General features: G+C 59.3%; 1 protein-coding gene across 1 annotated transcript; it reads left to right on the plus strand.

Moving 5' to 3' along the window:
- The first annotated feature begins 3103 nt into the window (after positions 1-3103).
- On the plus strand, positions 3104-23991 carry NAT10 (N-acetyltransferase 10). Its single transcript, XM_051966068.1, has 29 exons — positions 3104-3266; positions 4356-4478; positions 5281-5372; positions 5618-5789; positions 7090-7212; positions 7422-7483; positions 8437-8551; positions 8637-8744; positions 9533-9666; positions 9821-9914; positions 11613-11711; positions 13161-13297; positions 13488-13612; positions 13726-13876; positions 14010-14106; positions 14186-14302; positions 14575-14676; positions 15051-15125; positions 15496-15612; positions 16482-16615; positions 16741-16789; positions 17245-17341; positions 17435-17545; positions 18184-18356; positions 18891-19010; positions 19153-19251; positions 19955-20028; positions 20717-20800; positions 21234-23991. Exons 2-29 carry the CDS (start codon positions 4371-4373, stop codon positions 21343-21345), a joined length of 3081 nt encoding a protein of 1026 aa, XP_051822028.1. The 5' UTR covers positions 3104-3266; positions 4356-4370; the 3' UTR covers positions 21346-23991.
- Positions 23992-24681: the final 690 nt, after the last annotated feature.

Consider the following 24681-nt stretch of genomic DNA (forward strand, 5'->3'; position numbering starts at 1 on the left):
TATCCTTGGAACACTGGTGTTGAGCAGCTAACATACATGATTGAGATCCTACAGTTGTTCATTGTCTCTCTGAAATTTCACTCATCTTTTCCACTGAGGTTTTCCTACAGCTTTTGGTATGTGTACCTGAATTTATCCCCACTCTCTTGAACGGAGTTCAACTTTTTCCATCTCAAGGTATTGGTCTTACCCACAATAGTGATCTCTTCTGTTACATGAGGAATAATTCCACAGGCTTTCTGGAGGTGCCCAGTTCAGTAGTGACTTAGCCTTTCTCACACCATGTTGGTGGATCTCGTGTGTGCAGTTGGAGTGCTAGCTGTACTTCGACGTGCCTATGGACTTCTCTGCTGCTTGCCGTTGCATCCTACTTTGGCTTCATGTTGAATTAACCCCATGTATTAAGCAAAGGCTGCTAAGTTAATGATATTTGTAGTCCAGAAACTGGATTTTATTTTCAGCCTTCAGCTTAGTAATTTGATAAGTAGATATTCAGTTACTTTAATTTTTGAAACCATTCTTAAAACACTCATTGTTAGAAAACTGGATTTTTGCTGACCTTGTAATCTACTAAAATGATAGGCTATTGAAGGACTCTTGAGAACATTCCACATTCAGAAGTTTTGTAAAGGGGCTGGGGTTGAAAGGGGTGGGGGGTGTCTTCAATGTTTATTTTAAAATAAAATAAGTTCCTGTCTTTTCTCATTTTTGGTTGTGGTACATCTTATTGGAAGGGTCATCTGTTTACTTACATAAGCAACAGGCTTCTTGGCCAGTTTTCTCCCCTAATTAAATCATAGCTGGCAAGGATGTACCACAACCATATATTATGTAAGTGCCGATAAATATTAGTGGATTTTACTAGGCAATAAGTAACATCCTGTGGAAAACAACTCGCTTCCTATGTAGAAGCTACCTTCTCAGTGTTGTTCATGAATAAGATTCAGGTCATATAACGTGATGAAATAGTGGGCTGTAGATCCAAGGATCCAGAATCCAAATTGATCACTTAGAAGAGAGTGAGAAGGTACTCTTGGTGCTTGTCAGATACATGTGCACTCATGTACACATGCAGCATTTTTGTTTAGGGGTGTGTACCTTTTGCACTAATTTTTTTCTGTTATGTACCAGTTCGAATTATTGAGTTGAGATGTTTAATTTTCCTCTCATTCATCAAGAGCTGTACGACAATTCTATTTTTATGAAGCATGAGTATTGTGTAGATGCTTCATTGTGGCATGGTAATGATCCTTATTTTTGAAAAGCTTTATAAAGATGTCTGCCAAATTCCAACAACTAGAAAGCCTATACTTGAGTGGATGATGACTATTTTGGCTAAGAAAATGCTTTATAAGGCCCATTTTGATTTTAAGGTATTGTGTACTCAACAACTTTTAGGAATCCTGAAGTATAATTTGCATATTCATAATTGAAAAGTTAATGGAAATTGGTTTCAATTTTTACAAATTTGGACTTTTTTCTTTTTTACACGCTTAGACAAAGTCAGTATGCACCTGCTAACTGCTGCCAGCTTTAGCTGTGATCCATTCACCAACCAAATGGAAAAGACAACTTAATTTGTAGGGAGAATGTCCATCCCAAGTCATTGGTTTTCTGGTGAATCGGTGTATTATGCAGATGGTGCAGTATCGATTCCTCTGTTTTGTGGAGCATTTGGTTTATTTAGCTTGGTTGCTAGAGGTAGGATAGGCTGTTTTCCTGAGATCCCGATTTTTTTCTTCAAAGAATATAGAGAGCTTCCCAAGTATTGTAACTTGTGGTTAAATGTCCTCAACACGGTTTAGTAGTCATCAGCTTCTTTAGTTTGTTTAGGTCCCCAATGTGCATACTAAAATGTTGCTTAGAGACCTACTCTTAACCAGGCAACAACGGTATTTTGAAGTTGAATCTCTCTGGAGTTCATTAACAGAAATCGTTCCTTGAAAATCTGCTAAGGAAATGCAGACACCAACGAGGGGTGGGAGGGACGGCGCCTGGATGCACTTCGTTTCTAAACCAGACTGGGAAACAACAGGTTTGATGCTGTTCGGGGGACTTTTCAAGTAGGGAAGGAACATAAGGGAAGAGGAAGGAGCAATAAATAGACCCGTGCTCTAAAGATAAATGAAAACCTCATAGCTCCTCCACCCGCCGCCTGGAGATGCAAGTCGGCCCAAGGCTTGTGTAGGCGTTTTAGCGGCGGAGCTCCGGTCCTGAACGCACTCCGGACTGTAGAGAAGAGGCCGAGGCCCGGCGTTGGCGGAATCTGGACTTGGCACAGATATGGCCGTCCAGGCGGGGCTGAGGCGGAGAGGGCGGGGGATTTCGAGGCGAGGGTCCCTCCTGCCTGGTATGCCCGGGAAAGTCCCAGCAGAGCGCTGGGCATTTCGGTTATGCACCGAACCAGCTGCAAGTGCCCATGCTCCACCTCGTCCCAACTAGGGCACATTAGACCCACGCTCCAAGTCCCCGTAGCTCAGGAAAGGCGCCTCTGCCCGCAAGGGTCATCCCTGTCGGAGGACCAGCTTTCCCCCGGATCATGTAAGGGAGAGGGGAGAGACGGAGCTCTGCGGGGGCACGCTGACCGAGGAGACCCTGGCTCTCCCCTGGGCCACCTCTTGGGGAATATCCCGGGAAAGAAGCCACTAGGGCCGTGGGCTAGGACGAAGCGCGTGCGGGGAGGCTTCGGGGGCAGAGCCCGGGAGAGAGAGCTTGGCGGCCGGCCGAGGGCACCACGAGTGCAAAGGCCAGGGAGTGGAGCTGGCACGTCCCTACAGGAGAAAGTCATTCCTCTTTGAAACGAGGTCAAACATACTGGGAAGGAAGGCGGGAAATACGAGCTGAGAGCGCAAGGGAAAGAAGAAAAGAACGCTTCCCGGCTCCGGCTCCGGCTCCGGCTCTGCGCAGCCGCAATGCGCGGGAATTGGCTTTGGGGGCCCTTCTCATTGGCGAAAGAGTAAATGACGTCACTAGAGGGCGCCGCGATCCTGCTAGGTCCCTACAGGCCCGTGAGTTTCGCCTCCGGCCTCCTGCGCACGCCAGATCACTAGGCGCCTCCTCCACCTCCCGTAAATCCCCGGAAGCGAGGGCATAAAGGAGGCGGAGCCTGCGCGCCGCCGTTGGAGGCTACCTCGTTCCCATAGCTGTCCTCATTTCTCGGGTCCTCCCTTCTTGCGGCGCTTCTGCCACGTGCGGCTGCTCCACGTGCTTCCGGCTTGTCCGCCCCCCAGCGGCGCTCGCAGAGCCAGGCAGAGCTCGCCGGAGAGGTAACGGGGTTGGGGGCTGCTGGACGCCCCCCGGGTGGGTGGGGCCGGAGCTTCTGGGTCGAGGCGGGGCTTGTGCCTAGCGTTCGAGGTATGGGACTAGGTGCAGACTAACCCCGCGAGCTGGCCGGGGCCTCCCCGAAAGGACCATGACCCACCCCCTCTCGTGCTTCAGTTTCCTCGCCTGTAAAGCAGGGGAGCCGGCAGTCCTTTTCCAGCTCTGCGAATATGTGAGGAACCTGGAGGAGAGCCGCGGCGGGGCTCTGAGCCGCTACTGCCGAGCACGTGGGCATCCCGGGCGGGCTGGGGGCCCAGATTTCGCTCGGCGAGGTCAGCGCCCCCTGCAGCTGCTTCTTGGTACTGACAGGGCCGCTCACATCCTCCAGGGCAGGGGATCTTCCCTGCAGGCTGAGGAGGGAGAACCTTTCTGGGGCCTGTGGGACCAAAGGGGGCGTGGCCGAGTGCAGAACCCTCCCCTCCCCGGTGTGCGTGCTGACATCCTCCCTCTCTGTGCGGTTGGCCCCCTCCCCTCGTGGGTGCTGACACTCCTCTGTGTGCGTGCAGATGCCCCTCTGTGTGCAGCACCCCCCACCCCCCCCTCTGTGCGTGCACACACCTCCCCCTCCGTATGTGGGCCGACCCCGCTCTGCGGGCCTGCAGACCCTTCACCCCCTACCTATGAGTGACCTTTCTGGTCAAACTCAAGGATCCAATCTGAACCTTCTTAAAGTTTGCGAGGCCCTTTTGTGGCAGCTCCTCCCGCCCCACTCAGTTTCCTCACCTGGCAAGCACTCTGAGGCTGTGGCGGGAGCACCTGCCTTTGCCGAGCCGTTGTCACCTGTCGCTTCTCTGAGCCTCGGGCCGGCAGGCCTTGGCTTTGGGGGCTGGGAGAGCTTTAGCAGACCTTTTAGCAGATAAATGACCCCTGTACCCCTTGCCTCCGGGTTCAAATGCTGAATGCTGGGGTGCTTAGAGAACCTAACCACCAGTGTAGGGACCCAGGCGTGTCCCCTGTGTTAGAGCCCCCTGCCCCGGTGCTCCTGGTTGGTTCGAGGCTGATTCCGTGCTCCCTGCTGTGCTCCTGCCCCTCAGGGACGCTCCTTCACCATGCAGAGGAAGAAGGTGGATAACCGCATCCGCGTCCTCATTGAGAACGGGATGGCCCAGCGCCAGAGGTCCCTCTTTGTTCTCGTGGGAGACCGAGGAAAGGATCAGGTGAGGCCTGCGTGAGAGCTGTCGAGGGGCCCTGGCAGCCGGACCCTATGAAATCTGCCTCCTGCTCTGATGGGAGATTTCTGGAAGGCGAGTGCGCTTTCTGCCTCGCAGAAGTGAGGTCTCTGAGTCTGATTTGGGGGGCTGAGTTTGCAGCCTCTTTTCTGCAGCTCAATAGCCAGGTGGCTTTAGAGAAGTGAGTCTCTAGGGCTCGCTTCCCCTTGGTTCTGGGCTTGCCGGGACCCCAGAGATCATTTATTCCGATGTCCTTGTACAGACGGGGAAGCTGAGGCTGGAAGGGGAAGACACTCAATTCCTGTGCCTCGGCTTCGCATTGGATCCAGCCGAATGCCAGGCTCTCTAAGCGTAGTGGGAGGTAGAACTGCAGAACACGGGCCCGGGGCTGGTTTGCTTGTGGCCTAAGGGGTGCGGGGTCGGAGGCAGCACCAGGCCGTGGAGGCCCCCCCGAGTGAGCCTGGGGCCGACGCATCCCTCAACCGTGTGTCAGGGCCTGCTGTGGGCCAGGCCGGCACAGGGGAACGTAAGGAGGGGGGCAGGTGGAGTCAGACGGGGAGGGCCGACCGTTGGCCGGGGGCCCCAGCCTCCTCCCGCATCTCCCAGACAAACAAAACAACGGGCCTTCGTCTGTTCTGGAGGAAGAGCCTGAGCCCCGGTGGGAGCCCCGGGTAGCGCAGGACCTGGTGCGAAGCAGGGGCTTCCCGAGTGCAGGACCCCCACCCCCACGTCGTAGGCGGGGCACCCGCCTCTGCCGGTCTGACGCTCTGCCCTCTCCCCCTCTTGGCAGGTGGTCATTCTCCACCACATGCTGTCGAAAGCTGCCGTGAGGGCCAGGCCGTCCGTGTTGTGGTGTTACAAGAAGGAACTGGGGTTCAGCAGGTGAGCGGGAGCCCCGGGCCCCGGCGATCGTTTCCAGGCCTGGCGCCCTCTGGGTTTCCGCCTTCCTGGCGTCTGACTGCGGGTTAGAGCAGCAGTGGCTGGGGCCGCTCCTGGGGCTTTAAGGTTCCCCAAAGGCCTCACAGGAGCCTCGTTCCAGCCTCCCCGGGACCGTGGGGAGGGAGGAGCCGCGCCTGGCCGCGTCCGAACCCATGCCCGGCCCCTTGGGGGCCGCCTTCCATCCGCAGCCACCGCAAGAAGAGGATGCGGCAGCTGCAGAAGAAGATCAAGAGCGGGACGCTGAGCGTGCGGCAGGACGACCCCTTCGAGCTCTTCGTGGCGGCCACCAACATCCGCTACTGCTACTACAACGAGACCCACAAGATCCTGGGCAACACCTTCGGCATGTGCGTCCTGCAGGTAACGGCCGCCCGTGGGCCTGGGGGAGGGGGGAGGGGGGCCTGGGGGTGAGCCTGGGGGGCCTGCAGGGGCGGGCGTGCACACAGAGGCCCACACGTGCGCAGGGGCCTGCACACACAGAGGCCCACACCTGCACAGGGGCCTGCACACACGCACACACAGAGGCCCACACGTGCACAGGGGCCTGCACACACGCGCAGAGGCCCACACATGCACAGGGGCCTGCACACACGCACACACAGAGGCCCACACCTGCACAGGGGCCTGCACACGCACACACAGAGGCCCACACATGCGCAGGGGCCTGCACACACACACACAGAGGCCCACACTGCGCAGGGGCCTGCACACACGCGCACACAGAGGCCCACACCTGCACAGGGGCCTGCACACGCACACACAGAGGCCCACACATGCGCAGGGGCCTGCACACACACACAGAGGCCCACACCTGCACAGGGGCCTGCACACGCACACACAGAGGCCCACACATGCACAGGGGCCTGCACACACAGAGGCCCACACCTGCACAGGGGCCTGCACACGCACACACAGAGGCCCACACGTGCGCAGGGGCCTGCACACGCGCACACACAGAGGCCCACACCTGCACAGGGCCCCTCCTCCTTGTCAGAGCTGCCTGGGCCTGGTACTGGGGTGTCTGGGAGCCAGGACGCTTCTCGGGTCTTGTGAGCCAGGAAGCTCTGAATTCAAATCCAGCCTCAGACACTCACCAGCTGGGTGACCCTGGGCAAGCCCCTTAACCCCGTCTGCCTTGGTTTCCCCATCTGTCAAATGATCTGGAGAAGGAAATGGCGGGCTGCTCTGGGGCCCGTCTGGGTGTAGGTGACCCACATGCGCTGCGGGGCCCCCGAGGTTTGCAGAGTGTGGAGATCTCTGTGATGTGGGGCAGAGGCTGTCATCGTCCCCCAGGCCGCATGTGGGAGCCAGCGCTCGGTCGCCGAGTCCTGCAGCTTACTTGCCTGCCTCCCCCCACCCAGGGGGCAGCCTGGTGCATGTCACCCCTGACCTTTGCGTCTCAGACCGCAGCCTAGCATGGACGCGATGCTGTGGGACGGGCACCGTGGGCAGCTCCCCTCCCCGTCAGAGCCCACGGATCGGTGGGGAGTGCCCGTGCAGCGCTGCCTCCCTCGCCGGGTGCTGGGGTGACCCCGGGCTCTTAGAGCCTGAGCCGTGCTGGGGGGGCTTTGTGGGCCCAGGGGCTTCCCTCCGGCTGACCCCGGGCAGCCTCCTGCCCAGCTTCTGGACGAGCGGTGACCGTGTCTGACCCTCCTCCTAGGACTTTGAGGCCTTGACCCCAAACCTACTGGCACGAACGGTGGAGACAGTGGAAGGGGGTGGGGTCATCGTGATCCTCCTGCGGACCATGAACTCCCTCAAACAGCTGTACACGCTGACCATGGTGAGCGGGTGGGGGTGCGTGACTCAGGAGGAGGGTGGCTGGGTCCGGGCTTGGGGCCTGACCGTGGGCAGAGAGGGGGGGCCCCTGGGCTCCGGCCCTGCTCCACCTCTCCATCCCCTTCGCCTGGCGACCCCCCAGACCTTTCCCTGGGGCTGCCTATGGAGGACCCTCCTCCTCCCCCGCTGACGGATGCCCCCTTGTCCTTCCAGGACGTGCATTCCCGCTACCGGACGGAGGCGCATCAGGACGTGGTGGGGCGGTTTAACGAGAGGTGCGGCCTGGGCCCCGTGGCCGGGCAGACTCATGGGGACGATGGGGGCTGGGACCCGCCAGAGGCTTCGCCTTCGTGCCGCGGCGATCCGAGAGAAGGGGGACGGCGTCACGGCCGGTGGGGCAGCGAGGGTCCGGCCCAGTTGGAGGCCCGGCTCCCTTAGGAAATGGCCCGTCGGGACTCCGGCCCGGGCTCTGGGGAGACAAACGCGTCCTTCCCCCCACCGTGGGCCGCCGCTCCTGTTAAATACGAGTTGATGCGGGAGGAGTTTAGGGCAGGAACCGGAGGGGGCCGTGGAGCCGCTGCAGGGAGGCCGGGGCAGTGTCCCTGTGGCCTTGGGGCTGACCTCTGGTTCCTTCCGGCACTCGGGCTCTGGGCGACTCGCTCCCCACCGAGCAGGGCCGGGGTCAGAGCCTCCTCGGGAGCCGACGCAGTCGTGCGGGGGGGAGTGGGCGGCTCGCGCCGGTGACCAGCCTTGGCCAGCTCCCAGCGGGAGAGGCCCCGGGGAGCCTCGAGGGAGCTTGCAAGCTGGGGCGTGGCAGGGGCCCCGCCGGGGGTGGGCAAGGCCTTAGGCCTTAACGGGGTCTCGTGGAAATGACCCCGTGTGTAGGCACCCCACCTCTGGCGGCGGGGGCTACTGGGGGCGGGGCTGCAAGTCAGGGAGCCCCGCCTTCGACTCCCTCACAGCCTCATAGCCCTGACCCTGGGCACCGTGGGGTGGGGATAAGCTAATGGCGATTAAAGAGCTTTTTACGCCCCAGAGCCTTCTGGAAACACTAGCCATCTCCTCACTTTGTGGATGAGGACGCTGGAGCACGAGGAGGCGAGTTTAAGGCCCAGCTCCCGGGTCTCCCCGGAGCCCCGGCCTGTTCTGGCCTCCTTGGTCCTTGGGAGGCCGGGGGCCGTGGGGAGCCGCTTGGGGGTGATGAGGCGGTCCCTTCTCTCCCGGCCAGGTTCATCCTGTCCTTGGCCTCCTGCAAGAACTGCATCGTCATCGACGACCAGCTCAACATCCTGCCCATCTCCAGCCACGTGGCCAACATTCAGGCGCTGCCTCCGAAGACGCAGGTCAGCGGGGGTCCCGGGGGTCCGCGTGGCCGTGTGGCCGGGCTGGCCGGAGTGCTCACCGGCCTCTCTGTCCTCTCCCCGGCAGGACGACGAGCTGTCGCCCTCAGACCTGGAGCTGAAAGAGCTGAAGGAGAGCTTGCAGGACACTCAGCCCGTGGGCGTGTTGGCGGACTGCTGCAAGACGCTGGACCAGGTGCCCGCCGCCCTGCAGGGAGGGAGCCGGCTGCTTTCCCCATGGGGGTCCCCGGCCTGGGCCCGGGAGACCCAGGGCCCGAGTCCTCTCTGCACGGCTCCGGCACACTCTTACGTTGGCGCCCTCACGGGCTTCCGCGGCCCCTCCTCACGGGGACGTTTCCCTGGCATTTGAAGGTTTCCGGGCACCTGAAGAGAGGCTCACACAACCATGGCCCCTTCGGGCTCAGCTGACTCTGTCAGGTCACACGGGGGTGCGAGTCGCCCCCAAGTCTGGGAGATACAAAGGAAGGGGCCCAGGCCGACAGTGGGCCCGGTCGTGGTGGAGCCACGTGGCCGTGTCCTGGGACACTGTGCCTCGGGGACCTGGGGCAGGAGGAGCCAAGTTCCGATCCAGCCTCAGCTACTTGCTGGCTCTGGGTCCTGAGAAAATCCTTCACTTCCCTCAGCCTTGGTGTCTCCCTCTGTAAAATGGGGGCAGTGACAGTGCCCGCCGCTCACTGTGGTCATGAGGATTAAGTGAGAGAACAGCGTGGGGTCGGCCACGTGGCAAATGCTCCTTGGCCAGCAGAGCCTTTGTAGCAGCAGCAGCCTGCCCCGGAGGAGCGGTGGTCTCCAGCCTGGAGAGGGCATTGGGGCCCCCCTGGCCGGTGGGCTGGGCCCTTCTCCCCGGCCTCCTGCAAGCCTGCTTGGGGAGTGGGGGGAAGGGACCTCCCCACGGGCCTCCTCGGGGTGGGGGGGGCATTGGAGCCTCTGGTGCCCCTCCAACGGAGGACTTCTTGTTCCTAGGCCAAGGCTGTCCTGAAGTTCATCGAGGCCATCTCAGAGAAGACCCTCAGAAGCACGGTGGCGCTCACGGCGGCCCGAGGCCGCGGGAAGTCGGCCGCCCTGGGGCTGGCCATCGCGGGGGCAGTGGCCTTTGGGTAAGTGGGGGTCCCCCTCTGCGTCCTGAGGGGAATCGCAGGAGGTGCCGGCGCCGTCCCCAGCCCTGTCCTCCCCTCCCCTAATGCCTGCCCTGCCCCCTCTCAGGCCTGCTTGAGTTTACCGGAGGAGCATCCGGCTCTCTCTTGTCCGCAGGTACTCCAACATCTTCGTCACGTCCCCCAGCCCGGATAACCTGCACACCTTGTTTGAGTTCATCTTTAAAGGCTTCGATGCCCTTCAGTACCAGGTAAGCGAGCAGGGAAGATGTGGGTGCGAGTGCTGGCCCCCTGGCCTTGGTGGTGGGAGGAAAGGTCCGGGGCCGGCTTCTGCCCGGTCCTTGTCCTCGGGGTGACTGACACGTACCTTAGGCTCTGAGACATGCTCGCGTGCTGTGCCATTTGGCCCTCACTAACAACCCTGGCACACCGGCGCTAGGGCGGCCCCATCTCATCCCTCCCAATTAACAATTGTTAGATTGTGTTCCAGGTCAGTTGTTTTTCCTGTGAGATATTTCACATTTTCTATTTTTCATTTTTTTGTTCTGTTTTGGCTTTATCTTGATTTCTCACAAAATCATTAGCTTCCTTTGCTCAATTCTAATTTTTGAGGAATTATTTTCCTCAGTGAGCATTTGCGCCTCCTTTCCCGTGGCCAGTTTTGCTTTTTAAGGCATTCTTCTCATTAGCTTTACGTGCATATGTAATTTTTTGGCACCACTCTCAATTCTTCCCCTGATTTTGCCTCTCTTACTTGACTTTTAAAATTCTTTTTGAGTCTGGGCCTGTGTAATGGGCTGAGGCTTGAGTTGATGCACTGAGGTCCCAAGCACATGAGGCTAAATAGTAATTGGACCATACTCTATTAATATGTAAGCTTGGAGAAAGAATGGCCCCCGCCCACTCTTTGTGCAAGTCCTGATGTGTTGTATAGGAAATGACGATTTTGGTGGGTGGAGGCAGGGGAGTGGAAAAGGAAGGGAAAGGAGAGACTTTTTTGGGACTGCCATTGCCACGGTTGGCTCGGCTCGCGTCGCTCTCCGCTCTCTCTTAGCTGGCTTCCTGTCGCAACTGCCTATATTTGCTATCGCAATCTTTATTCACCTCTTCTCTTCAATAAATATTGAAGATTTTTCCCTTAACCTGAATTCCTGACTCCGGCTGACTTTAAATATGCGGTCATTACAGGCCTGAGCCCAAGTCTTATTCTTCTTGGGGGCTTTGGACGTAGGAGCTTTGACTTTGTTATCTTCTGGTGTGTTTTGATCTTCCTTTCACCATAATAGCTTTCTGTGGTCTGAATCTTTTTCTGTCGCCTGCTCGTTTTTCTAGCCTATTACTCAGCTTTTAACTCTTTGCTAAAGTCGGAGCTGCTGGGAGTGCCCGCCCCGCTGTATCGGTAGCAGACCTGCAAGCTCTGGGGCGCTGCCTGGGCCCTGCTGTGGGGTAGCTGCACTGGGGCTGCGGGCTGGGCTCCCCCCATTCTCTCCCCGCCCCCGGTTCCCACAGACCCTTTTAGCCCTCTCTGGTCTGAGAGGAATGGAAGCCGCAGCACTGCCGCTGAGTCAGGCCTGCACCTGGGCCTGTGGGACGCCCACCCTGATGGCCCAGACCTTCCTAGTTGCCTTTGGCCGGAAAATGTTCCAGCCAGCCTTGTGGGGTGTTTCAGTGCCCTAAAATTTGCTTAAGAGTCATTATTTAAAGGAATTTGGAGCGGTTTGGGGAAGGGGTTGGGCGAGTTTCTGCCTTTGCTCTGACTGGTGATTCCTCATCTTACAAATGGGGAAACTCAGGTAGAACGCCTGCAGCTCAGGAGTCCTGGAGGGGAGACTTGAAGCCAGCCTGTAGCCTTTGGGAACACGTTGGAGGGTGGGGCTGGTCCTGGGGCCCCGGCCTCCCCTCCCCCCCAGTCCTGTTGCCTTCATTCTCCCTCCGGCTTTGTGTTTCAGGAGCATTTAGACTATGAGATCATCCAGTCGCTGAATCCCGAGTTTAACAAGGCGGTGATCCGGGTGAACGTGTTCCGTGAGCACCGGCAGACCATCCAGGTGACGCGCTCCGGCCCTTGCTCCCCTCCCCTCCTGGCCTCTCCCCTTAGCGTCCGGGCTTCCCCGAGTCAGTGTTGTATTTAGACAAACCTCTTCCAGATTTCTGGCCGCCTCCACGGGAAAATGTTCACTTTTACCAAGTGTGCCTTAGTCAGCTTGAAAAACCTCGGTCTTGTCCCCGTTTTCAGTCGGCTCAGCGAGATTCTGCTTAAAGCCCATAGGCCGCTGTTTCTCTGTTGAAGTGACGTCACAGTTTGAGAAGCCGTGTCTCGAGGACTTTCCCGGAAAGCCTTTGAAAAACGTGCATTTCTAACAAGCAGCCCCTTCTTTTCCATTTTAAACAACCTCTCCCAAGAGCCCTGCAAGTCCCGGGGAGCTCCCGGCTCTGACTGTTTGCCCTCGGGGAGGTTAGGGGAGGGGCCCCCCGCGGGGGGGGGGGGGGGGTAGTCCTGCAGATCAGAGGAGGCGCCCCCGGGGCTGCCCTTCAGGTGTGAGAACATCCTTCTCGCTTCCCTGGAGTTTAGATGGTGAGGAGAGGTTTCTCTCTGAGGCCCCCTTTCTTGCCCTCCCGGCTCTTTCCTGTCTTGTCCACGGCTGTGGAAAAGGAGAAAACGCAGACCCGCGCTGTCCGGAATGTGGGGTTGGGGCGCGCTCCTTCCTTGGCGAGGTCTCGTCAGGGACGCGGAGCGGTGCGTCCCCGGCCATTCGGCCCGAGTGCGTCAGGGCGCTCTTCCTTCTCCACAGCCGGGGCCCCTCGAGACGGATTCGTTCCCCTTTTTCTGACTCTAAGAAGGAGTCACAGGGGTGACCTCCGGGCAAGCGGGGGCTCTGCCCTTCACGCATCCTTCTCTTCCCGTTTCCTCAAGGCTGGGGGCCTCCCCTGAGTGCCCACACTTGTCCCAGGAGGAGTCGGTTACTTAAGTCAGAAAGTGCTTTCTGTCAGAACTTTTCTAGAGCTAGGAAGGACCCCACGGACTCTGAGGGTGTCATGGCTGTGTAAGCGTGGAAACATTGATGCCTAGAGAGCCTCGGGAGCTCCCTCCCAGTCCCCCTCACATGGATTTTCCTCCAATTAACAAGATTTAATTGCTCCCCTTCCCCCCCATTGTAAAAAACCAGCTCTTTCCCACGTTACTGTGGTCGAGCTAACCAGAAGCTGCGACTCTGCGGCCCGAGTCCTTCCCCTCTGTTGGGCGAGGGTACCCTTCGTCCCGGGCATCCCGCTCGGTCACTGGCCGGGCCCCCGAGTACTTGGCACGCACTGAGTCCTGGGAGGTAGTGGAGAAACTACCGGAACTGGCCCCGAGTAAATGACAAATCCAGGGATCGTCCATCAGTCAGCCGGGTCACGTGGTTTCGGGGAAGGGGGCCGGGGGCTGCCTGGGCGCTGCTCGGGACGGGCGCTCCAGGCTCCCCGGTCACGTCTCCTCTGCCACGTCCCCCTCACAGTACATACACCCGGGAGACGCGGTGAAGCTGGGGCAGGCTGAGCTCGTGGTGATTGATGAGGCTGCCGCCATCCCGCTGCCCTTGGTGAAAAGCCTGCTGGGCCCCTACCTCGTCTTCATGGCTTCCACCATCAACGGGTGGGTAGAAGGGGGACCCCCCGATGCCCCTGGGTCCGAGTGCGGGTGCCCGGGGCCGGAGGGTGTGTGGCTGGGCGCGCCCCCGCTGGCCCCTCGACACCGGGTCTTCCAGGGGAATGGGGAAGCCAAAGGTTCTTCTCGGTGCTGAGGGGCCGGGGCCGTCGTGACCCGAGCTGTCTCTGGTCCGTAGGTACGAGGGAACGGGCCGCTCGCTGTCTCTCAAGCTGATCCAGCAGCTGCGGCAGCAGAGCGCGCAGAGCCAGCTGAGCACCACGGCCGAGAACAAGGTCACCACCACGGCCCGGCTGGCCTCAGGTACCGCCAGAGAGGGCCCTCTCCGGGCTTGGGGAAGCCGGCCGTCCGAGGGGCTCTGTGCGCGTGGCCTCCAGGACGGCTTGGAACGCCTTGCTTTTTCTCCCCGGGGGCAGCTCGAACCCTGCATGAAGTTTCCCTCCAGGAGTCAATCCGGTACGCGCCTGGAGACGCGGTCGAGAAGTGGCTCAACGGGCTGCTGTGTCTCGACTGCCTCAACATCACCAGGATCGTGTCGGGCTGCCCTCTCCCCGAGGCCTGCGAACTGTATCCTTCCGGGGGGGCGGGGCCCAGGATCTCCTCTGGGGGCAGGGACTCCCCCCGAGCCGTCCTCGAGCTTCCCCGTTATTCACCCACCAGGGTTTGGGGCGTCTCGGGACTTTCCTCAACCCTGGCGCAGCTACTACGTGAACCGAGACACTCTCTTCTGTTACCACAAGGCCTCCGAGGCCTTCCTGCAGAGACTGATGGCGCTCTACGTGGCTTCCCACTACAAGGTGGTGCCGTGCTGGGGCAGCTTCTGGGCTGGCCGGGGCGGCCGCGGGGGCCTTTCTGACCTTTCCCTCCCCCCCACAGAACTCCCCCAACGACCTTCAGATGCTCTCGGACGCCCCGGCTCACCATCTCTTCTGTCTCCTGCCGCCGGTCCCCCCGACCCAGAACTCCTTGCCGGAAGTGCTCGCTGTCGTCCAGGTTTGTGGACTTCTTGCATGTGGGGGGATCGGGCACCTTGGGGGGCCGGGGAAACTCCCGAGGGTTGGGTCGATGGGGAAGGCCGACCTGGGGCTCCGAGCATGGCTGGGGGATCTCTGTCTGGGGGAGGAGCCCTTTGGTTTTGAGCTTCGCGTTTTCCCAGAAGTGACTGTGGGCACGGGTGCCAGGGGACGTAGTCGAGCCAGAGCAGTTCGGGTCCCAGCAGGGGGCCCGTCGGCGTCCCTGCCTCTGTGACAGCCTCCCCCCCGTAGGTCTGCCTCGAGGGCGAGATCTCTCGGCAATCCATCCTCAACAGCCTGTCTCGCGGGAAGAAGGCGTATGGAGATCTCATTCCCTGGACCGTCTCCGAGCAGGTGACCCGGCTTTGCTATCTCTGGGTGCAGTTAAACAGCAGAGAAGAGGTTTTGATGGTCTTTAAAAAGAACCCACAAAGTTTGGTTGGGATTTTCTAATGTCATTGTCACCAATGGCTCGTTCTCCCCCCTCAGGAGAACCCCCTCTCGTAACAGATAAGCCCAGTTAAAAGAAATAGATCTTGGCCACCTTTAGCCCCCTGCCCTCGTCGTCCCCACCTCTGCCAGAGAGAGGCCTCAGGCCTCTGAAGTGGTTGCTCGTGGGCGTTTTTCGGGAAATCTGAAATACTGGGATGCGTTGGGTGGCCGTGGCCATTGTGTGCATTTCCCCCTGGTTCGGCCTCTTTCTGAGCCGCAGACTTGTCCCCCCACAGTTCCAAGACCCTGACTTTGGCAGCCTCTCTGGCGGAAGGATCGTGCGCATTGCCGTGCACCCAGATTACCAAGGGGTAAGGTCTCCCTCGGGCAGGGGGATTTTTCTTTGGTTGTAGCTCTGCAGCTGTGAATTGGGTCTGGTTGTAGTAATGTAGGGGACAGCCTGGCTCTTCCCTCCCCGGGGCCAGAGGGGCCCGGGGGCCCTTCCCTCTGATGTCCCCCTCCCACGAGCTCTCACCTGGTGAAAACGAGCACTTTGGGCCGGGATCACCTCCAGTGCCCTCCCAGGGCCCCCGGGAGGTTCCCACACCTGTCGCAGTGACCTCGAGCCCGGGCGTCTCCGAACGGAGACAAGTGGTGTGGCCTGCCTGGGGAGGGAGGCCCCTGGGCCTGTGGGAGGACGAGGGGCCGCGTCTCACGTGTCTGTGCTTCTCTGCCCTGAAGATGGGCTACGGCAGCCGGGCCCTGCAGCTGCTCCAGATGTACTACGAGGGCCAGTTCCCCTGCTTGGAGGAGAAAATCATCCAGAAATCACAAGAAATCCACACCGTGAGCAGCGAGGTGAGTGGCCCGGCCGTGGCTGCCCCAGGAGCCGGGAGTTCCCACTCGGTGATGTCACCCCCCCCTCCCTTTGGAGTGGGGGATTTGGGGGGCTCCCTGAGCGGGGCATCTGTGCTCACTGAAGCCTTGGGCTTGGCCATCTCTGCCCACCCTTGAGGTTGTTTTTCTTAATTTTGCTGACGCTCTTTGTTTTCCCACCAAACTTAGTTCCCCAAATGTCCCACCCCCACTTCCCTCCCCCCAATTTCTTGTAGCTAAGGAATTTTTGGAGATTTCTTTAAATTCAGAAATCTACCGCAAACATTGACCGTGCTCCCAGTACATGCAGCAGTCCTCCCTCTAAGTTCTGCTGGGCTGAGCAAGGCCAGGGCTCCGACGTCCTGCGTACGGCCGCAGTTATCCCAGATACTGATGTAGAAGTCCGAACATGGCTCGGCACGTAGACTACACACCCTCACGGGTGGACTTGGGTCGTTTGGCTGGGTCCTCTCTACGTTCTTTCGACCCAGTCTCCCCAAGCTTCTCCGAGGCCTCCACGTTCTGTGGCTCTTCCGGGGCACTCGCGTCCCGTCTCCTTGGGGTGCCACGTCCCGCGGCCGGTCCCGCCCTGTGGCACCTCCTTGGTTCCCAGTCTCCCTCCCCCTGCCCCCCGACAGGCCCTGGAGAGGCCCTTAGGGCTGGGGGCGCCTTCGGGGCGGCTGCCTTGTTCGCCCTCAGTACAGAAAGGCGGGCACTAACCGCAGGGTCTCTGCGTGAGGGACTCTGGTCCTGCCGAGGCCGGGTGGCTCGGGGTTTTAGATAGCGTGGCTCGCAGTCCGAGTCTGCAAGGAGGAGCGAGCGACTCACCTTCCCTCTGACTTCCGCCCTAGGCCGTCAGCTTGTTGGAAGAAGCCGTTTCGCCCCGGAAGGACCTGCCCCCCCTGCTCCTCAAGCTGAGTGAGAGGCCTGCGGAAAGCCTGGACTACCTGGGCGTCTCCTACGGCTTGACCCCAAAGTTGCTGAAGTAGGTCGCCCGCCACCTGTGGCTCCGGGGGCCCTCTCAGGGCCCTCCCGGCCGGCGCCCTCGGCCATTCCTGTTCCCCACCCCAGGCTCCCAGACCAGACCCAGCCTTTCTCCTGTCCCCGCAGGTTCTGGAAGCGGGCCGGATTTGTTCCTGTCTATCTGAGGCAGACGCCGGTGAGTGTGCAGGCCATCGAGTGTCCCGACACCCTGCGGACACCTCTCGGTCTCTCCCTCCTCGAGGGCAGGGACGGTGTGGCCAGAGGGAGCCTCTGCAGCGGGCAGACCGCTGGCCCCAGGGCTCGGCCCCCTGCCCCAGGAGGGAATCCAGGCGTCCTTACCCCTGGATCCTTCTGCTTGGGCCTCCCGTGCGCCTGATTCCCAAGAGGCTGTTGGGCTTGGCCACTGCCCAAAGCCCTCGGGCAGGCTCGAGGGGCAGCGTGGGACAGAGGCAGCGTGGGCCATCTCCCTCTGCTTGGGCACCTAGTAAGCACTTCATGGTGCTTTCCTGTTCAGAAGAACTCTTGTTCTGTGGGACTCACTGCATCATGGGAGGGGAAGCGGGGAGGGAGCGGCTAAGGACAGGGCCCCAGAAATCCGTGGGGCTAGCTCGTGGGCTTTCTGTTCCTCAGAATGACCTGACAGGCGAGCACTCGTGTATCATGCTGAAGACTCTAAGTGCAGAGGAAGATCCTGAGCAGGACCCCTGGCTCCCGGCCTTCTGGAAAGGTACAAACCAGGGGGGCGTGTTGGGGAGCCGTGCTGTTGGGGGGGGACGACATGAGCCTCCAGTGCACCAACTCGCCCTCCCCTGTGCCCCAGATTTCCGGAGGCGCTTCCTGTCCTTGCTGGCGTATCAGTTCAGCTCTTTCTCACCCGCCCTGGCTCTGAACATCCTTCAGAACAAAAACATTGGGGACAAATCCCAGGCAGGTGAGTGAGTGCTCAGGTTTGAGGGGGGTTGGGCTAGAACTAAGGAACCCCAAGGAGAGAGAGCCAAGTCTGGTGGATGAGGGGTTAGAGACCCACGGTCTGTCCCTTTCCCATCCCCCTCGCGAACTGGGTGTTCTTTGCCACAGCTAGGTGGGATATTTGTTGCTTTACAGTTTGCCGAACTCTTTGCCCATAATCTCTCTTCTTCACGAGCCTCATGGCACCCTTAGAAGTCAGTGCTGTTCCCCTTTTACAGAAGAGGAACTGAGTCTGAGGGAATGGCCTGGCCAGGGCCCCACTGAGTGCCGAGGCAAGATCTGACTCCTGTCCTCTGTCCGGGGACATCTTTAACGAGTCCGTTTTTCCTTTGTCACATGGGATGACAAAACTGGTCCCTTTGATCTCGTTGGGTTATTGCAAAAAATCAGATGGGCTCGTGTGCACGGGTGCGGCCTGAAAAGATTTGTTGGTGTGGGAAGGATTCTCTGGGCTCCCCTCTGCTGCGGACTGCTGCGGTCCGTCCATGGGAGCCTGGGAAAGTAACCTCCTTTAGGGAGTAAGGGCACGGGGAGAAGGGGTGACGGGGACGGGCCTGCCCTCCGCTGGGGGAGAGAGCGAAGCCCACCGTGTGTCCCCAGAGCTGAGCCGCGGAGAGCTGGAGGCCACCTTCCTCTCCTACGACCTGAAGAGGCTGGAGATGTACTCGCGCAACATGGTGGATTATCACCTGATCATGGACCTGATCCCGGCCATCGCCCGGCTGCACTTCCTGGGCCAGCTGGGCCAGCTCTCCCTGTCGGCCGCCCAGTCGGTACGTCCGTCGTCCCCGGCACCTCTCGGGCCCGGGAGGTTCAGCCTGGGCGGCTCTTCCTGAGCTCCCTGAGGCGATGGGGCTGAAAGGCTACTAAGCCATCGGTCACCAGGGCTTGTTGGGCACCCACCGTGTGCCAGGCTCTGCTCTCGGGGAGCTCGCCTCCAGTGCCCACGTGCCCACAACCACGTACGAGTGGGAGGTGCTGTCTGAGCCCCCACAAGCCAAGGACGTGGGGAAAGGCGGTCAGCGCAGGAGCGGGGTCTCCCCTCACTCAGCACCTCCCAGGCAGGCTGCACAGCCTCTTGTTGCAGGAAGCGCGGGCTTGGGATGGGCTGATGGTCTCTTCTTGGGCCTTCGCGGCCAGGGCAGCCTTTAGCTTTTTGCCCTGATCGGAAGTGTTGGTTGTACAGCATCGCCTGTGTCCGTTGGCACCAACCAGGGGCACTGGGGCAGCTGGAAAGAAGGCTGAGGGCTGGGGTCGTGTCGGGGCTGAGCGGGCTGGGGCCGGCTCCGACGCCTTGTCCTTCCCAGGCTCTCCTGCTGGGGGTCGGCCTCCAGCACAAGACCATGGACCAGCTGGAGAAGGAGATCGAGCTGCCCTGCAGCCAGCTGATGGGCCTCTTCAACAGGGTCATCCGCAAGGTGGTGCAGGTGAGAGGCCTTCCCCGAAGGGTCGGGCTGCCCCCCCCCCCCGGGCCCCCCTGAGGGAGCCCCACGTCCCGGCCCCCCCGAGGGAGCCCCACGTTCCGGCCCCTGGGGTGACCCTGCCACCATCCTGTGTTTCCTTCCTCAGTTTTTCAGTGTGATCCAGGAGAAGGCCATCGAGGAGCAGATGGTGGCAGCGAAGGACGTGGTCATGGAGCCCACCATTAAATCTCTGAGTGAAGACCTGGTACGGCGGCCCCTTCCCTCGCACCCCCAGAAAGTCTTTCCTCTATTTGGGAGGCAGTCGGGGGAGGTGGGGGAGGGACGAGGCGGTCCCAGGTGTTTGTGTGTGCACGGCCTTGGGCCACGGGCTGGGATGGCAGACCCAGGAGCTCGCCGAGTCTCCCTCCCCTGCTCTCGATCCTCTGGACCCCCGACACTTCAGACGCAGCCACACGGGCAGCAGGAGCTGCCCTAGCCAGGCCCTCGGCCTTGCAGGAGTTCGAGATCCCAGGCTTGGGTCCCTGAGGGCTTATGGGTTTTGCTGCCAGTGGTTAAATCTGACCCGTTCCTGCCTGGTTCTTTCTCTTTGTGCCTTGGGTGGGAAACTGAGCTCTCCGGGATTCGTGGGAAGAGAAGGGGGGCTTATTGCTATTGGCAGTTTCTTTACTTCCCGCCCCTGAGCACAGATTTAGACTTGGCCCTACCGTGTGTGCGTGTGCGTGTCGTGTGCCTGTGTGTGTGCGTGTGTGTGTGTGTGTGTGTGTAAAAGATGCCCGCCCATTAGGAAAGGTGGGACGGCCGCTTGTATGGCAGAAGGAAAGGAAACCTCTCTCTCTCTCTTTCTCTCTCTCTCTCTCTCACACACACACACACACACACACACACACACACTCTTTGTCACTGTTAAGTGTGAGGTCTGACTTGCTCCTGCTGTCTTACAAACTCAGGATGAAGCCGCAAAAGAATTCCAGGAAAAACATCGCAAAGAAGTGGGGAAGCTGAAGAACATGGATCTCTCCCAGTAAGAAGCTGCTGCCTTGCAGTTCTGTGGGTCCCTCTTGGCTACCAGTTAGCGGGCCGGTGCCACCTGGGATTCTGCAGGGACCTGAGCTTCCTCCTGTTCTCTGGGACGGCCACTACTATTTTAGGGCCTGACGCCCGGTGTAAGAGCAGCTCTTAGATCAGAACTGCCCCCCCCCAGGCTCAGCCCCTACTTTCTGGGGGTGCTTCACTCACCTGTTTCATCCCTGTCAGCGATGATTAAGCACCTCTCCTGGGCCAAGCACCGTGCCGGGGTCTGGGAGTTCGTGTGTCACTGAGGTGGGAGAGTCTATTCAGCTCCCAAAGCAGAGGGTGTAGATGGGCTCAAGCTGATGAGGGTCCCCAGAAAGGTCACGGCCCCAGCGTCGGGAACCCTGGTGGGAAGGGACCACGGGTCGCCTCAGGCAGAGCGGGTCAGCATCTGGGCAGCCTCTGCCCTCCCACCCCCGGGGTGTTCATTAGCTTCCTGGGTAGCTGGAGGGCTCTGGGTAGCGAGGCCGGCAGCGGGCCGGGGGGTTCTGCAGGGATTTCAGCCTCACCCTCGAGCCAGAACACGATCTCCCCCGTCCTTTGGGCACGTCGCCAGGACAAGAGCAGGATCCACAATCTTTCCCCTCAGGCGCGGCCCCTCCCGCAGCCTCTCTCACCCGGTCCTGTCCCCTCTTTAGATACATAATCCGAGGGGATGACGAAGAATGGAACGAGGTTCTGAACAAAGCCGGACAGAACGCGTCCGTCGTCAGCTTGAAGAGGTGAGACCTGGAGCCTGTGGGCCTGCTCGCGAGAGTGCCGGATTAAGAAGCAAATCCGGCCCCTCCCTGCCCCGTTTTCTGGATGAGAAAACCAAGTCAAGCCGGGGAAGCGGCAGCAACACTTGTGCCCCCTTCTCAAGGAGTGGGATCTGTCATGGATCCTTGGGCTGGATGGGGGGAGGGGGGGAGGAAGGAGCAGGACCCCCGGCCCAAGAAGTCTGTTCAGAGCAGTTCTGGTAGATTGCTCAGGTCCAGCCGCCATCATGGGGGGGGGGGGGCGGGGAGCGCTGTTGGACTTCGGGGCCTCCCTCAGTTTCCTCCTGGAGGAATTTTAGGCGGAGGAGCCAACATGGTAGTGGGCTCACTCGTGTGTGCTCTTAGGGGTGGGGGCGGCCTCCACCCTTATCTCTTCCTCCTCTGCCTGTTTTCTCAGTGATAAGAAGAGAAAATCTGAAGCGGAAAAGGATCAGAAACAGAACAAGAAATTGAAGAAGGGCCGAGATAGGAAGAGCAAGAACGACAGCAAGCAGAAGAGAAAGAAATAGTGGCGGCTGCCGACCCGGGCATCGGGAGACCTGGAGAGTTCCGGGGGCGGGCGCTGCCCACCGCCTCACAAGGACCTGTCCGGGGCCATGCGGGCAGAGATGTCCCTCCGAGCTGGGGCGCTCACGGCCCGGCGCTTGGCCTTTCACCCTGGACTCCTCCTCCCACCTGCGCCCCTTTCGGGCTTCCCGACCCAGTTTTCCAGATTTGTTCCTCTGCACCCCGGAGAGGCCGAGGGGCTGAAGTGCCATACGAACACAGGACACCTCACGGGCGTCTTGGGAAAGCTGCCCCATGATGGGCAGGAGCAGTAAGGGGTCAGGGAAGAGGAGGCCGGGCGAGGGGCTGAAACCGGACGCTTGGGTTCTGGGACTGTCTCCGCCCTTTGGCAGCCCTGATTCCCACAATGTTTTGTGAGGAAGAACCTGGAGCTCTTCAGAGTGACCCCACTTCTGACCAGTCACTGTCTGGCGATGGACGCAGGAAGCTGCCACCTTAGGCGGCCCAGGAGTGAGGGGGACACAAGCTTTATTTTCACACTTTCTGTCTCAGAAGGACTATTTGCTGGTTGGGTATTAAATCCCTTTGTGCCCATCAACTTTTCTGTGCCAATTATTGTCTGAGCTTTGAGTTGAAGAACAGAAAGAATGTGGCAGTAGTGAATAAAGGCCAGGAAGCAAGGCCTGGATTTGAATCCCACATCCGCTGCCTGCTGGCTGTGATACTGAGGGCAGATCATTTCAGTTCCCCGGAAGAACTGAACTGAACAAGTTACTGATGAGCCTTGGAGAGAATTTCACCACTGGGAGTTCTATGCTGATGAACTCACAGTCCAGACCAAAAAATGCTGCGAAAAAAACACGAAAATTCTGGTTAATCCTTGGTTCCTAGATGTCTGAAGGGCTTAGAAATGGCCAGATGTACATGCCAGCAGTGCATCATGGGCATAGGGTGAGGGAGTTGATTTCAATATCAGAAGCAGACAGGAGAATTAGGAGGCAAAATCTTGTTGAATGTGATAGGGTCCAAAAGCACAGAGCAGGGAGGCCATCCTGGAAGGGAGCCTGGATCCTGCATCGAAATGAGTGCTGGAGCTGGTGCCCAGGAGGTCCCTCCTGGCTCTAAACTGGCAGCCAGCCGGCCCCTTCTGGCACGAACGTTGCCCTCTGTCTCCCGTTCCTGCCATGCTGGTTTGGGGGTTCCCTTTTTTGTTGGTGACTTAAGTGCCTGTGGACTCGGCTTGGGTAGAGCTATCTTTCGCTGGCAGCTGCCATTTTTGGAGGCTTCATTGTGTCTGCACGGAATGGTTTTTGCCCTAAAGGTCTCAGGGAGGGAGGTTATTTTCAGATCATTGGATCTTCACAGGGAAGGTATGATTTCTAAATGCCGCTTATTGGACGAGTCTCATTGCCCAGCTTCTCATCGGCCAAGTAGACGTGCCGGCCTTCAGCCCCGAGTTTCAGATCCCAGCTCTGCTGTGAGCTATCCACACATCCTGGTCGTGGATGCGAACTAACTCTGTAAAATGACCACCATTGGCCCTTTCCTCCTCCCCAATCTATCCTCCCGTGCGCTTGAGCCATTTTTACAACAGATTCTTAATTTTGGGTTCGTGAGCTTGTTTTTAAAATATTTTGAGAACTCAAGATATAATTGATGGTCTTTGTAATCCTATGCATTTTAATTTATCCATTTAAAAACGGGATTCTGAAAAGGGGTCCGTCACCAGACTGCGGGCCCAAGGGGTTCACCTCACAAAAAGAGGTTAAAGACTCTTTAGAAATTGTATCCATAGAGATGCCAGTTCCACAATATCCTCATTTATTTTTCTTTGTATTCTGATGGGCAGAATGAATGTGCTCATGTCAGATACTGTGCCTTATTTCCATAGCCTGCTTTCAGCCTCCAGGATTATAGTAAACACAAGCCCCTTTTCCGTGGCTTCTGTTGTACAACTCGAGAAAGGTCTCATGCTTTTTGCAAAAGGGTGTTGGTATGGGGCTGGCTTGGGGCGGGAAGGGGAGGCTCCTGCTTCTGGCTGAAAGACATTTTAAAATGCAATTCCCTGGTTGGATCCCCAAAGGGAAGAGATGAGTCTTGACCATCAGGGGAATTGCCGGGCCACCTGCTTCGTCTCGGCCTCAAAGAATAGCTCTCAGCGGAGGAGAAAATGGCTTATAGGGAGATGGGAAGGCCTTTTGTTCCCTGGGCCCGCCGGGATGTCAGCGAGATAGACACCTCTCTCTCCCGGCCTTCTGTTCAGGGAGAGGGCCGGGCTGTGAAGCTGGTGCAGGGGGGAAGAGGGCTGGAGTCGGGTCTGACCGCCCTCCCCACCTCAAGTCTGGCTGCTCGGGCGGAAGGGCCGGGGCCCCCGCGCTGTTCTGGGAGCTCAGCCTGAGCTGGACGGGAAGGGAGGGGCAGACAGTCTGAATCTCCATCTCCAAGGCTGCCCCCAAACGGGGCCGCGAGTCCTAGGCGAGTCAGAGTGTGTTCGGAACAGAGGGCGAACTTCCTCAGGCCAGATGTTACAGAACCGGCCTTTGGGCGGAAGGAGCTCTGCCCTCGTTTCCAAAATTAGCCCATTAATGCCTTGTTCCTCTCCCCTCCCCCAATAAAAACACTTCAACAGTGATTGCCTCTGACCCTAACACACTGTCTCTGTCTCTGCCTCCGTCTCGTTTCTTGTCCGTCTGTCTCGTCTCTGTTTCTCTGTCTCTCATTCAGACGAATGTCGCTCCGAATCCCGCACAAGCGGCCCGTCGGCAGCCACGGGCGAGCGGGCGCCCAAACGCGGGCTGGCAGAACACGCCAGGCCTTTGTGGCGAGCACGCTGTGCTGCCGCAGCGAATGCAAAGGACAGGCCCTGCCCTCGAGGAGTCCTGCAGGGGGCGCCCCGGGGGCCGTAGTGCGTCCGGGGTTCTGGGAGAGGACCGCAGTGACGTCATTGGCTGTCCCGGCCGCCGGCACCTCCGAGCGCTGCCACAGGCCGGACAGAGGCGGTCCCCCCGAACCTTGGGGCGTCCCTAGTTGTACGTGTTTGCTTCAGTTTCCTTTGGGCTGCTTCCGTCCCGCTTTGCCCCCAGAGCCCGGCCCCTTCTCTGATGGGGGCCCGCCGTGCTGGCGGGTCCTGGGCCGGGGGCTCCCGTGTCACGCCATCAGGTCTAAAGCAGAGAGGCCCGGAGAGCGCCCCCTTGTGGCTGCCTCTGCCACCTTGTGATTGCTCCCCGCGGGCAAGTTCTCCATAAAGCTGGCGAGCGAGCCCTGCGGCGGCTGGACCGCCTTCTTGCTTCCTCTGTCGGACCTTCATCTTCTGTCCTGGTCAGTGCCTTGCCCCCTCA

This window comes from Antechinus flavipes, chromosome 6, assembly GCF_016432865.1.
Source record: "Antechinus flavipes isolate AdamAnt ecotype Samford, QLD, Australia chromosome 6, AdamAnt_v2, whole genome shotgun sequence".
Taxonomy (NCBI): Eukaryota; Metazoa; Chordata; class Mammalia; order Dasyuromorphia; family Dasyuridae; genus Antechinus; species Antechinus flavipes.

What these genes read in the sequence shown, in the direction of transcription:
- NAT10 (XM_051966068.1), top strand. Translation starts at nt 4,371, where the DNA reads ATGCAGAGGAAGAAGGTGGATAACCGCATCCGCGTCCTCATTGAGAAC. An exon ending in GAGACCGAGGAAAGGATCAG is followed by an intron (nt 4,479 to 5,280) that starts GTGAGGCCTGCG and finishes CCCTCTTGGCAG; the next exon opens with GTGGTCATTCTCCACCACAT. An exon ending in AAGAACATGGATCTCTCCCA is followed by an intron (nt 20,029 to 20,716) that starts GTAAGAAGCTGC and finishes TCCCCTCTTTAG; the next exon opens with ATACATAATCCGAGGGGATG.